General features: G+C 43.1%; 1 protein-coding gene across 5 annotated transcripts; it reads right to left on the bottom strand.

Moving 5' to 3' along the window:
- Positions 1–1,649: 1,649 nt before the first annotated feature.
- TMT1A (thiol methyltransferase 1A) lies at positions 1,650–10,820 on the bottom strand. Of its 5 annotated transcripts, XM_077952387.1 has the most exons (4): positions 10,743–10,815; positions 9,292–9,791; positions 4,533–4,876; positions 1,650–1,961 (listed from the first exon to the last, which is right to left on the bottom strand). In XM_077952387.1, the coding sequence occupies exons 2-3, from the start codon at positions 9,787–9,789 to the stop codon at positions 4,640–4,642; spliced, it is 735 nt and encodes a 244-aa protein (XP_077808513.1). In that variant the 5' UTR covers positions 9,790–9,791; positions 10,743–10,815; the 3' UTR covers positions 1,650–1,961; positions 4,533–4,639.
- Between the last annotated feature and the right edge of the window lie 1,388 nt (positions 10,821–12,208).

The following is a 12,208-nucleotide window of genomic DNA, read 5'->3' as shown; positions in this document are numbered from 1 at the left end:
ACAGACAGGGTCTGATCCAAATTCAGTGAAATCCAGCAACGGGTTTATAATGGATATTTGTTATGTGCCTTCCTAGCATCCATTCCAAATTCAACCCAATGACCACAACCAAGGAGCATTTAGCAAAGGGATTTTATTACTTGCAACAAGTAAGGAGAACGCCAGGGATTATTCCCAAAGCAGTATCTCCCAGAGCTGAGGGCTTCATCAGGTTTTATAAGTATAGGGTAATGAGGCATGATCTGACTGGATCTTGCAATGAGGTGATGCGGGGAGGCATGATCTGAGTGGATCCTGCCATGGGGTGATACCACAGCTCGTCTGATCGGTCTTAATTCAGTCCCCATCCTTGGACTGAGCACTTAGCTTAGGTTCCTTCCCCCTGTGGTTGAAGGCTTGGTTCATCTGGGCGTGCTCAGGGCACACGACCTGAGGGTCCATTGGCAACTGAAAAACAACTCACAACTTTGTTACATAAAGGTTAAATCAGATTGGTCTGGTCTGGCCACAAAAAGTAGGCTTGCTCTTTCTAACTGGCCTTGTGCCCTGGAAGCATGAAAGTCAGAGCCATTTCTACCAACTTACTACCTAACAGAGCAGAGGGGAGGACAGATGTGACCCTAGAGATCATCTGGTTCCTGGTAATGTTTTCCGAGCCCTGTTCATGCTGTGCCTGAGGCTTTCTGCCCATATGATTTTCACTAATTGGAATTGGTAGAGTTCTTTTTCTGCTTAAGCCTATTTGGGTTGGGATTCTGTCAGTTGGAATCAAAGGATTCCTAACCAGTATAGGACCTAAAAGACACTGGATGTGTTTTGCCTTTTTTTTCTTTCTCCCTTTTGCATAGGCTGAAGTCGTTTCCTCAGGCTCTAAAATGATTATAAATGTGTGTTCTCTGGGCTCGAGGAGGAAAGTGGTGAGAAGGTGTGAGGGCAGCGATGATGATCAAAGGAGATTTCGTGGTGTGGGGAGTCGGGGCTTCTAAGACTTGCTCAGTAACTTGTGGAATGACTGTAAAAAACTTCATTTATTTATTTCTCTACACCTCAGTTTTCTCTGAAAAGTGACGATAATGTTTGCCACGCCACTTAGACAAGAGGGAATTGATAAGACTATGCCTAGGACTTTGTACTTTGGTATTATCTTTCAACGTAATGACATTTCACCATTTCAACCTGTGGCTTTTCCTATTTCTCAATCACTAGACTGACCAATAGTGAGATGGGTGGATTAAGGAGGTTCCTATTCTGGGGAGATAACAGAGGAAGGAAGGAGATTCATGTTCCAGAGCTTAGGAAGCATTAGGTGTGCATTCAAACTCACTGCATCAGCAACTCTTCATGTTCAAGAGACATTTGAAATAGTAAGCTTCCTTTCTTTCCGCTCTGTGGATTTAACAAATGGGATCTTTAGACTTGAACTTTTTTGCTTTTTTAAAGTAGCCAAACATCACATGATGGACTTGAACTTCTCAAAACCCATTCTGATACTTGTAGGACTGCTTTGTGTAAAATCTATTAGCTGTGTTTATAGTTACCTGACTGTAGAAAGAAAAATTTACATGTTTAAATAGCTACAATTTCCACAATGAAGGAAAAGCCTCCCAGAGACATTAAGAAAACCAAAGGCAGCAAAGATAAAAACCATATTTCTGTTTCTAACACAAATGTGAATTTATTGGTTGATTTGATATTGAAAATAGTACTTTTACAAAATCATCTCAGAAAATATACTACATTCATTAAAATTCATACAAACCATTGCAGAAAATATTAAACCCTCTAACCAACCTAACACTTGCTTTCAGAGGCACTTGTGATGATTTTCACAGCTTCCATAGTTGCAAAGAACAAAGAAATCATCTTCAAACAGGTGGAATTAGGTAAGAATAATCCAAAAAATATTTATTTCTTTTTTTTTTTTTTTTTTTTTGAGACGGAGTCTTGCTCTGTCGCCCAGGCTGGAGTGCAGTGGCCGGATCTCAGCTCACTGCAAGCTCCGCCTCCCGGGTTCACGCCATTCTCCTGCCTCAGCCTCCCGAGTAGCTGGGACTACAGGCGCCCGCCGCCTCGCCCGGCTAATTTTTTGTATTTCTTACTAGAGACGGGGTTTCACCGTGTTATCCAGGATGGTCTCGATCTCCTGACCTCGTGATCCGCCCGTCTCGGCCTCCCAAAGTGCTGGGATTACAGGCTTGAGCCACCGCGCCCGGCCATATTTGTTTATTTCTTTACAGACTCACAGATTGCTTGATGTTTAGGGACTCTTACCTAGGACACCTAATTATTCAAGGTTTTCCTAATTATACTGGGCTTTTTCATTGCCTACAATCTACAATATTCAGCAAAGTATTAAGGAAAATGTAATAAGGAAAATGAACCCAAGAACCTTAACCGCCTCAAATAGTTTTATGGATATACTAAAGTATCAAGTACAATCTTTATCTTAAGACTTTAGAACTGGAATGCAGGAAAACAAACTTTGGTGGAATACTGGAATAAAAGACATAAAACTGGGCAGAACTAGGTGTGGCAACCTTGTATGTCAATTCTGAAAGCCAGACTAGTGACGCTAAGAATAACAAATAGGTTCAGATTTGTTTTTCAGAAACTTGAGCTATTTTGGCCAGGTGCAGTGTCTCAAGTCTGTAATCCCAGCAATTTGGGAGGTCAAGGTGGGAGAATCACTTGAGCCCAGGAGTTCAAGACCAGCCTAGGCAACACAGTGAGACCCTGTTTCTACTTCTTTTTTTTTTTTTTTTTTTTTAGACAGAGTCTTGCTCTTGTCACCCAGGTTAGAGTACAATGGCATGATCTCAGTTCACTGCAACATCTGCCTTCCTGGTTCAAGAGATTCTCCTGCCTCAGCCTTCCAAGTGCCTGGGATTACAAGCACCCACCACCATGCCTGGCTAATTTTTTTTTTTTTGTATCTTTAATAGAGAAGGGGTTTCACCATGTTGGCCAGGCTGGTCTTGAACTCCTGACCTCGTGATCCGCCTGCCTCGGCCTCCCAAAGTGCTAGGATTACAGGCATGAGCCACCATGCCCAGCCCCCATCTCTATTTTTAAAACACAATTTAAAAGCCAAAAGAAAAAATCTGTGCTGTTTAGACTCGGACTTTTAATTAGCTAGTATTTCTTAATTCAATCAATAAATGATTGAGACCTTTTCACCACTCCCTTTTCAAAGTCTTCTTTTGAGTGATGTAAGTACTGCTTATCACCAAGCTCTCAAAGAGAAGATGAAATTAAAATCTGATGGGTAACTATTTAAATAAGACAACTGGGGTAACCCATTTCTCCAGGACCCCTCTCTGCAGCAGAGAGCTATTCTCTTTCTTTTGCCTAGTAAACCTCTGCTCTTAACCTTTAAAAAAAAAAAAAAGAAAAAAAAAGCAATTGGAAAAAAATTTCAAGCCAATGAATAAAACAAGATTTGGGGAGAATGGTAGATGCTAATTATGAAAGTCGACTGTTTCCTTTGAAGGGGGAGTTCAAAGCCGTTTTTTTGATGTGAATTTTTTGGGAGACAATAGAAAATGGCTAAATAGGATATAACAGAAACTTTTAAGGACGGAATTCAACTTTACCTAAAAAAGGTTTCGGGCTGGGCGCGGTAGCTTACGTCTGTAATCACAGCACTTTGGGAGGCTGAGGCAGGCAGATCACCTGAGGTCAGGAGTTCAAGACCAGACTGACTAACATGGGGAAATCCCATCTCTACTAAAAATACAAAATCAGCCGGTGTGGTGACGCATGCCTGTAATCCCAGCTACTTGGGAGGCTGAGGCAGGAGAATCACTTGAACCCGGGAGGTGGAGGTTGTGGTGAGCTGAGATTGCAGCATTGCGCTCCAGCCTGGGCAACAAGAGCGAAAACTCTGTCTCAAAAACAAAACAAAACAAAACAAAAAAACCTTGAGCCGGGTGCGGTGGCTCACGCCTGTCATCCCTACACTTTGGGAGGTTGAGGCGGGTGGATCGCCTGAGATCAGGAGTTCAAGACCAGCCTGGCCAATATAGTGAAACCCTGTCTGTACTAAAAATACAAATTAGCTGGGCATGGTGGTGGGCGCCTGTAATCCCAGCTACTAGGGAGGCTGAGGCAGGAGAATTGCTTAAACCCAGAGGCAGAAGTTGCAGTGAGCAGAGATCACACCATTGCACTCCAGCCTGGGCAACAAGAGCAAAATTGTCTCCCCGCCAAAAAAAAAAAACAAAAAAAAAACCAGTTTCTCTTCTCCCACTTAGCATTTTAAATGTAAAACTAAGGCCGGGCGCGGTGGCTCAAGCCTGTAATCCCAGCACTTTGGGAGGCCGAGACGGGCGGATCACAAGGTCAGGAGATCGAGACCATCCTGGCGAACCCGGTGAAACCCCATCTCTACTAAAAAATACAAAAAAAAAACTAGCCGGGCGAGGTGGCGGGCGCCTGTAGTCCCAGCTACTCGGGAGGCTGAGGCAGGAGAATGGCGTGAACCCGGGAGGCGGAGCTTGCAGTGAGCTGAGATCCGGCCACTGCACTCCAGCCTGGGTGACAGAGCAAGACCCCGTCTCAAAAAAAAAAAAAAAAAAAAATATGTAAAACTGAAGCTTTAAATTCTTTGAGCCATTCAGCTCTTAACTGCCAGCTCACACTATTTCACAGCATATCCATAGATATGAGGGCGCACCATCTCCCAGGACAGTGGGGCCTGGATGTGCTGCAGCTTCAGTTTAGAGAAGCCGGCCCGCTCCAGGGTCTTCCAGCTCTCTCTGGTCAGGCTGCACCCGTCGAACAGAAGGGGCCAGACAGGATCCAGGACTTGTTGCCAGAAGGAATTCCAAGTCGAACGCTCAGCTGCCACATGCTCCATGAAATAAAAAGCCCCTCCCTGAGAAGGAAAGAAAGAAAGAAAAAAAAAAAAACATTTCAAAGATTTTTTCATTTCTGCTTTTTTAATTTATTTTTTGAAAACTGTTCTCTGGCACTGACTTGCAAACCTGTGAGAACCGTCGAGTTCTGAGCAGGAGAGTCACTCCACACTAAGCTCACTCTTGAGATTGAATAACCGTGTTTTTAATTTTTGTGCCATTTCCACAAATATGTACATTATATGATTAATGAAAATTCTGATTCATCTAAAATCATTACTGAATTCAAGATAACATTTTGTCATTAGGTATTTTATTCAGTCAGTGGATGCTAAATGTAAATTACTGCTTGTAGGAATTAGCAACTGCTGCTTTCATTGAGGAGTCCTATAAATGTTGGTCAAGCACAGGCACAATAGATGTTATTACATGTTATGGGTGGGGCCATCTCCAGAAGTTTTCTACCTATCTCCCTCTGAGGGGAGTAGGGAGCAAAGGACCAGACAGTCACCTCAAAAAATCGTGGTAACTGCCCCACTCTTCTTGGCCTCCACTAGCTATCCTAGTCTTGGCCCCTCAGGCAGAGTTTACAGACAGAATTCAGTTTAGTGATGGAGTTCCCCCAAATTATATGGGTAAGTGTAAGACCTATGTTGGGAATAGAAAAATTGGAATTTCCTGATTTGTTTATTATTTCTTGAGACAGGGCCTGGCTCTGTCAACCAGGATGGAATGCAGTGGCACAATCTCAGCTCACTGCAACCTCCACCTCCTGGGTTCAAGCAATCCTCCTGCCTCAGCCTCCCAAGTAGATGGGATGACAGGTACGCACCACCACACCCAGCTAATTTGTTTTTTTGTTTTGTTTGTTTTGTTTTGTTTTTAGAGACAGAGTTTCGCCACATTGCCCAGGCTGGTCTCAAACTCCTGAGCTCAAGTGATCCTCCTGCCTAGGCCTCCCAAAGTGCTGTGATTACAGGCATGAGCCATTGTGCCCGGCCCTGATTTTTAAAAAAAATTTTCATAGGATAGGGCAGCATAAAGGAGGAGAGGCAGGTTTGGGGAGGTCAGTGTTGCCCTCTGGTTTACACATGTTAAGAGGTGCCTCTGAGCTATCCAGGAGACTGCTGAGTAGACAGCTGGATATGCAAGTTTGGGGTCAGAAGAGAGACCTGGGATAGATGTTTAGATTTGGAAACCATCTGTGTATATGTGGTATTTGAGAATTTTGGAGGTATATGAGATTGCTGGGGAGTGTATGTAAGTGAAATGAACCAATGAAAGGAGTTAGCCAGCTTCCTTTAGGCAGACAGTAGGGAAGGGTCCCGGGAGAACTTCTGACCAGTGCCACAAATGCTTACATGAGATGTTTTGTGCAGATAAGGGAACTTGCACAGGGGCTTGCCTAAACATGCCTGCAGTGGACTAAGGGCCCACATGCACGCTGGGGGAATGGGGGTGGAGCCACCAGGAATTCACGCCTTTCCAAATAGGGAACCCAGCTCCATCAGCTTTTACATAAAAGCCCTTGTATTCAGTTGCGAAGGGCGCAACCAGCAACCTGCTTTCAGGACTCCTCTTTTTACTGAGAGCTTTCTGTTTTGCTTGATAAATTCTACTCCACTCACTCTTCCATGTTCACGTGCTTATTTCTTCCTGGTTGTGAGACAAGAACCTGGACCTAGCTGAGATGAGAAGCAAAAATCCTGCATCACCAAGAAAGGAACCCCAATGGTAGGAGATAGGTAGAGGAACAAGAGCCAGCAAAAGTGGTAGAAATGTTGAAATCAGAAAGATGAAAACCCCAATAACAAGCACTGTGGTACAGTGGTAAGAATATCTGCATTTGCATTTGGCCGGGCACGGTGGCTCACACCTGTAATCCCAGCACTTTGGGGAGGCCAAGGTGGGTGGATCACTTGAGGCCAGAAGTTGGAGACCAGCCTGGCCAACATGGTGAAATCCCAACTCTACTACAGATATAAAAGTTAGCCAGGTGTGGTGGTGTGTGCCTGTAATCCCAGCTACTCGGGAGGCTGAGGCAGGGAGAGTCACTTGAACCTGGGAGGTGGATGCTGCAGTTAGCCAAGATCGTGCCACTGTACACCAGCCTAGGTGACAGAGCAAGACTTTGTCTCAAAAGAAAAAAAAAAAAAGGAATATCTGCATTTGCATTAAAGAGAGCCAAATTTACTAGCCGTGTAACTTTGGGCAAATTTCTTAATCTCTCTGAGTCTGTTACTTTGTCCTAACGTGAAGATACCTACTTTAGAGGACTGTTGAGAGGGTTAAATGAAAATGTAATCAAGTTCTCTTGTTATATCCAGCAGAGAGTGGGTGCTTGGCAAGAGCTAAGGAAGACTATCATGAATGTGATACCTTTAAGGGGTCAATTGATTTTTGGCACTGTAAAACTGAGATAACAATTACCTGCCTTGCAGCAGTGTTGGGAGATTAGTAATACTGTAAGCAAAACATCTACTAATGTGCCAGTTGGTGTCCAGTCGTAGGATATAAGAACCCAGCATTTGGGTATAAGAATCAGTCCTTTTTTATTTACTACTCTGATATTGAGCCAAAGACAGGATCGTATGATTATCTCCAAACCCTGTCTCCAAGTTCTTTATTCCTGAGAAACTTCCTTTATTAGAAAATAAAACTGAGGGTTGGGCATGGTGGCTCGCACCTGTAATCCCAACATTTTGGGAGGCCAAAGTGGGCAGACCACTTGGGCCCAGGAGTTTGAGACCAGCCTGGGCAACATGGCAAAACCTCATCTCTACAAAAATACAAAAACTAGCGGGGTGTGGTGTCACATGCCTGTAGTCCCAGCTACTGGGAGGGTGGGGAGGCTGAGACGGAAGGATTGCTTGAGCCCAGCAGGTCAAGGCTGCAGTGAGCCATGATCGTGCCACTGCACTCCAGCCTGGGCAACAGAGGGAAACCCTGTCTCAACAAAAAATAAAAACTGGGACTACAAAACATGCCTTTCCCCCAGAATAGTAAATTCAAATGTTAAGATATCCATATCTTCAACTTCGTTCAGAATATAAAACGATTTTAAACTAGCTAAAAATAATAAGGGTAATGTGTGAAAACTACATACAGGTATAACGAATTATAGACTTTATGGAAAAGTTTAAAATGAAAAGTAATTCTTTCCCTGAATCCAATCCCATTCCCAAAACGTAACCAATGTTAATAGTTACTTGTCTGTCATTCCCATTAACATATACACATACATGTATATCCTCTCTCCCCCTCACAAAATGGGCACGCAGTGGGCCTATGCTCTACCTAACATTCTGTGGCTTGATTGCTTTTTGTTTTCATTAAAACATTATCTCTTGGGGATTTTTAAGTATCAGCACAGATAACTCTTCTTGTTCTGACAGCTGCACAGTGTTCCTTTATACAATATGACAACTCACTTACATAGCATCCTATTGATAGACATTTCAGTTATTTCCAGTTTGTGCTATTACAAATGCTACTTACTATTCTTGTGTATGGACAAGTTTTTGCATGTGGGATAAGTTTTTGCATGTGGATAAAAGAGTATGTGTGCTTTAAATTTTGATATTAGATATCATCCAAAGAGGGTACCTCTTCTAATATGTATGGTGGTGTCCAGTCCCCCAAACCCACCCCAACACTATACTGACCTTAAAAGAAGTCCCTAACGGTATAATAGGTAAAATTAATATCTTCCTTTAATTAACTCTTTAAGTTTGAGCACTTTTTGTCCTGTAATTGGTTTATATTTCTGTTCCTGTTATTTGCCATTTTCCCTTTTGTTTTTCTTATTGAAAAAATATTGATCTTATTGACACGTAATATCTTCTAACATGAGGGAAGTTAACCCTTTGTCTATCATCCCTTGCAAATATTTTTTCCAAGCTTGTTTTGTACTTTAACTGTTTTGGGGAGTCTTTTTCTTTTTCTTCTTTTTTTTTTGAGACGGAGTCTCACTCTTGCCTAGGCTGGAGTGCAGTGGCGCAATCTCGGCTCACTGCAACCTTTGCCCCACCAGGTTCAAGCGATTCTCCTGCTTACAGGCGCCTGCTACCATGCCTGGCTAATTTTTGTATTTTTAGTAGTGATGGGGTTTCACTCTGTTGGCCAGTCTGGTCTCAAACTCCTGACCTCAAGCGATCTGCCTGCCTCAGCCTCCCAAAATGCTGGGATACAGACGTGAGCCACCGTGCCCGGCCAGGAGTTTTTTTCTTTATAGCAGTTTTAAGTTTTTATATTCAGATTTATCAATCTTTCTCTTTATAGCTTATCTCCCACTCTAGGATTTCTAAAAATTCTACAGTCTTTTCTAGTAGTTTACTTTTTATGTTAAAATTGTTTCTGCCACCTAAAATCGACAGGCCTGCCCTTTGTGGTAATGGCTGCTACTAACCAGTCCTCTTCACACCCTTTCACTCACCGGTCTCAGCACTCTGCACACCTCGCGGAGAATCTGCTCCTGGTTCTTCACAGAGCACAGCACCAGGGTGCAGACCACCACGTCCACAGAGCCATCGGCCACCTGGTGCATGTTCTCCCCGGCAGCTATCACAAAGCGCTCAAACTGCAGGTGTCGGTTCTCTGCAATGCTCTTGATCAAAAACTTCTCAAAGTTGGGGTTGGGGTCAATACAGGTCACCCTGCACCCAGGTGGGTAGAACCTGAAGTTGGCCCCCGTGCCACAGCCCACCTCCAGCAGGGAGAGCTTCCCGGAGGGGCCCGCAAACTCCTGCAGGTTGCCGAAGAGCTCCCGCTTCTTGCTTGCCATCTGTTCGTTGTACATCACAGTGAACCTCGCCAAGAAGTAGGGGAAGCATTTTTTGCATATCCGGCTCCACAAGCCCAGAAAATTCAGCAGGTATATGGGAAATGCCAGGATGTAGATGGCCAGTCTCAGGATAAAGATGGTAAGCTCCATTGCTCAGAAGGAGGGAAAAGAAAAACCAAACAGATCAACAGTTAGAGACCCGACTCCTTTAATTGCGGGAGAGAAGCTTCTGGCCACACTCCAGAGCCAATCAGCTGCAGAGGAGAAAAAGAACGGGCTGTGCTGGAAAGTCAAAGCACGGGCAAGAGGCCTATTTTGCCTAATTAATAGATGTTTGGCAGCAGTCGATTCAGCTTAGTTTTCATGAGGCAAAATGAGAAGGTTCCCAGAGTTTCCTCAGAAGGAAAGTTGATTATAATCCTTTATTCCTAATCGATTCCTGTTTCCCCTTCTCTGGGTTTGGAGACGACTGCTAGCTTCCTGCTAGAGTTTTATAAGCACAGTGTACTTACACCCCACCGGGCTCTCCAGTCACCTCTAAAAGAAAACAGAATTCGTGGGTGGAGCCTGGTCAAACGACACCAGAAGACTGCTGCCAAGCCTTTTATCATAACACAACCCCCTTACTTTCCCCGCCCAAACCCGGTTTTTTTCTAAAAAGGGAAGTGAAAGGACATGCATGCCCGGCCACAGTCAGCAAGAATTCTCCCTTTTACCTTCTGGGCGGAGGCTCTCAGTGTTCATAACTCAACAACAGGATTATTTTTGTAAACCAAAAATAATGTTCTAAGGCCCCCTAACCATCTGAATGGACTTTCTCCTTGGCCAGGGCGCTCTTAAAATGTAACCTGAGAGACTGGTTCAGGCCATGATGGGAAGTGGGGGCCAGATATGCCTCATTGTACCTCTCCAGCATTAACATCAATGCAGACCTTAAGTACACTTACAGTCTCTTCTCTCTGGCCTGCTACTTGGAGGCTTCATCTGCATAATAAAACTTCAGTCTCCACAACTCTTATTGCAACACAGACATTTCTTTTCTGTTGATCCCAGGTCTTTAGATAAACTCAACCAATTGTCAACCAGAAAAATTTAAAACCTACCTGTAACCTGGAAGCTCCCCTCCTTGCGTCGAGTTGTCCTGCCTTTCTGGACCGAACCAATGTATTTCTTAAATGTGTTTGATTGAAGTCTCATGTCTCCCTAAAATGTATAAAACCAAGCTGCCCCCCACCACCTTGGGCACATGTGCTCAGGATTTCCCAAGGGCTGTGTCATAGGACATGGTCACTCATATTTGGTTCAGAATAAATCTCTTTAAATATTTTACAGAGTTTGACTCTTTTTGTTGATATTTTAAAATCACTGTTTTGGGCTGCACTCCCCCTTTTAAAACAATTTTTTGGCTGAAGGAAGTCAGTTTGTGGACTGCCCTTCTTTTAAAGGACAAGCCTCCGTCTTCAAAATGTGCCTAACTACTCGATTACTCCGCTGATTTGGATAAAAATATTCTCCAGAATATTCACATTTGGGAGCCAAAGGCATTCAGAAAATAGTTTCAAGCATCCATCTGCTTTTTACAAGAAAGCCTGAATCTGGGCACAGTGGTGGGTGCCCATGGTCTCAGCTACTGAGGAGCTAAGACAGAAGCATACCTTGAGCCCAGGAATTCAAATCCTGCCTGGGCAACATAGTGAGACCCTATCTCTCAAAAAAAAAAAAAAAAAAAGAAAAGAAAAAAAAAAGAAGAGAAGAAAAGAAAAAGCCTGAGCTTTAGGGTGGTTAGGGAACACAGAAAAAAAAATTTTTTTAAGTAGTAATATTTACTTTAAAAAACTGGGTGGTGGATATAGGGAGTGTTCTGTTGCTTCATGATTTGTTATAACCTGCATGTATTTTATAAATATTGTATCTATTCCATTTTTAACAGCTTTTTTGAGGTGGAATTGATATATAACAAACTTTACATATTTAATGTGTCCAGTTTGATAAGTTTTGGAATATCTATATACCCATGAACCCATCACTTCAGCCAAGATAAATGAACATATTAACATATCCATCACCTCTAAAAGATTCCTCTTGCTCCATTGTGATCCTCCCTTCTGCATACCTAATCCTGAGGCAGTCAGTGGCCCATTTTCTGTCTGTGGCCTGTTTTCTGTTTTTTTTTTTTTTTTTTTTTCTTAGTGAGCAGCAGCAAGATTTACTGTGAAGAGCGAAAGAACAAAGCTTTCACAGTGTGGAAGGGGACCCGAGCGGGTTGCCCTTCTGTCTGTTTTTGAGCAACTCCACAGGACTGGAAGATTCTAAAGCCCTCAGCAAAGGAAAATGAAAGTAATTTTGTAGAGAATTTAATTATTCTTTTTAAAATGGAAAGGCCTATGGCCACAAAGTTTGCTTGTAAGAAAAGTACCAAAGTAACCCCCAGACATAATCATTAACAAAATTAAACTACTTTTGGAAACCTACCTGACTGGACAACTTTGCCATTTATCTCCAGCTATAGATATGTCCTTTTACAAATCAGACCACCTCATTATCTTTCTGGTGACACACTCTTTTCTTT

The sequence above is a fragment of the Macaca mulatta genome, chromosome 11, assembly GCF_049350105.2.
Source record: "Macaca mulatta isolate MMU2019108-1 chromosome 11, T2T-MMU8v2.0, whole genome shotgun sequence".
In the NCBI taxonomy this organism is placed as follows: domain Eukaryota; kingdom Metazoa; phylum Chordata; class Mammalia; order Primates; family Cercopithecidae; genus Macaca; species Macaca mulatta.
Note: the sequence above shows the minus strand (reverse complement) of the source record. Positions and strands in the feature narration are given on the sequence as shown.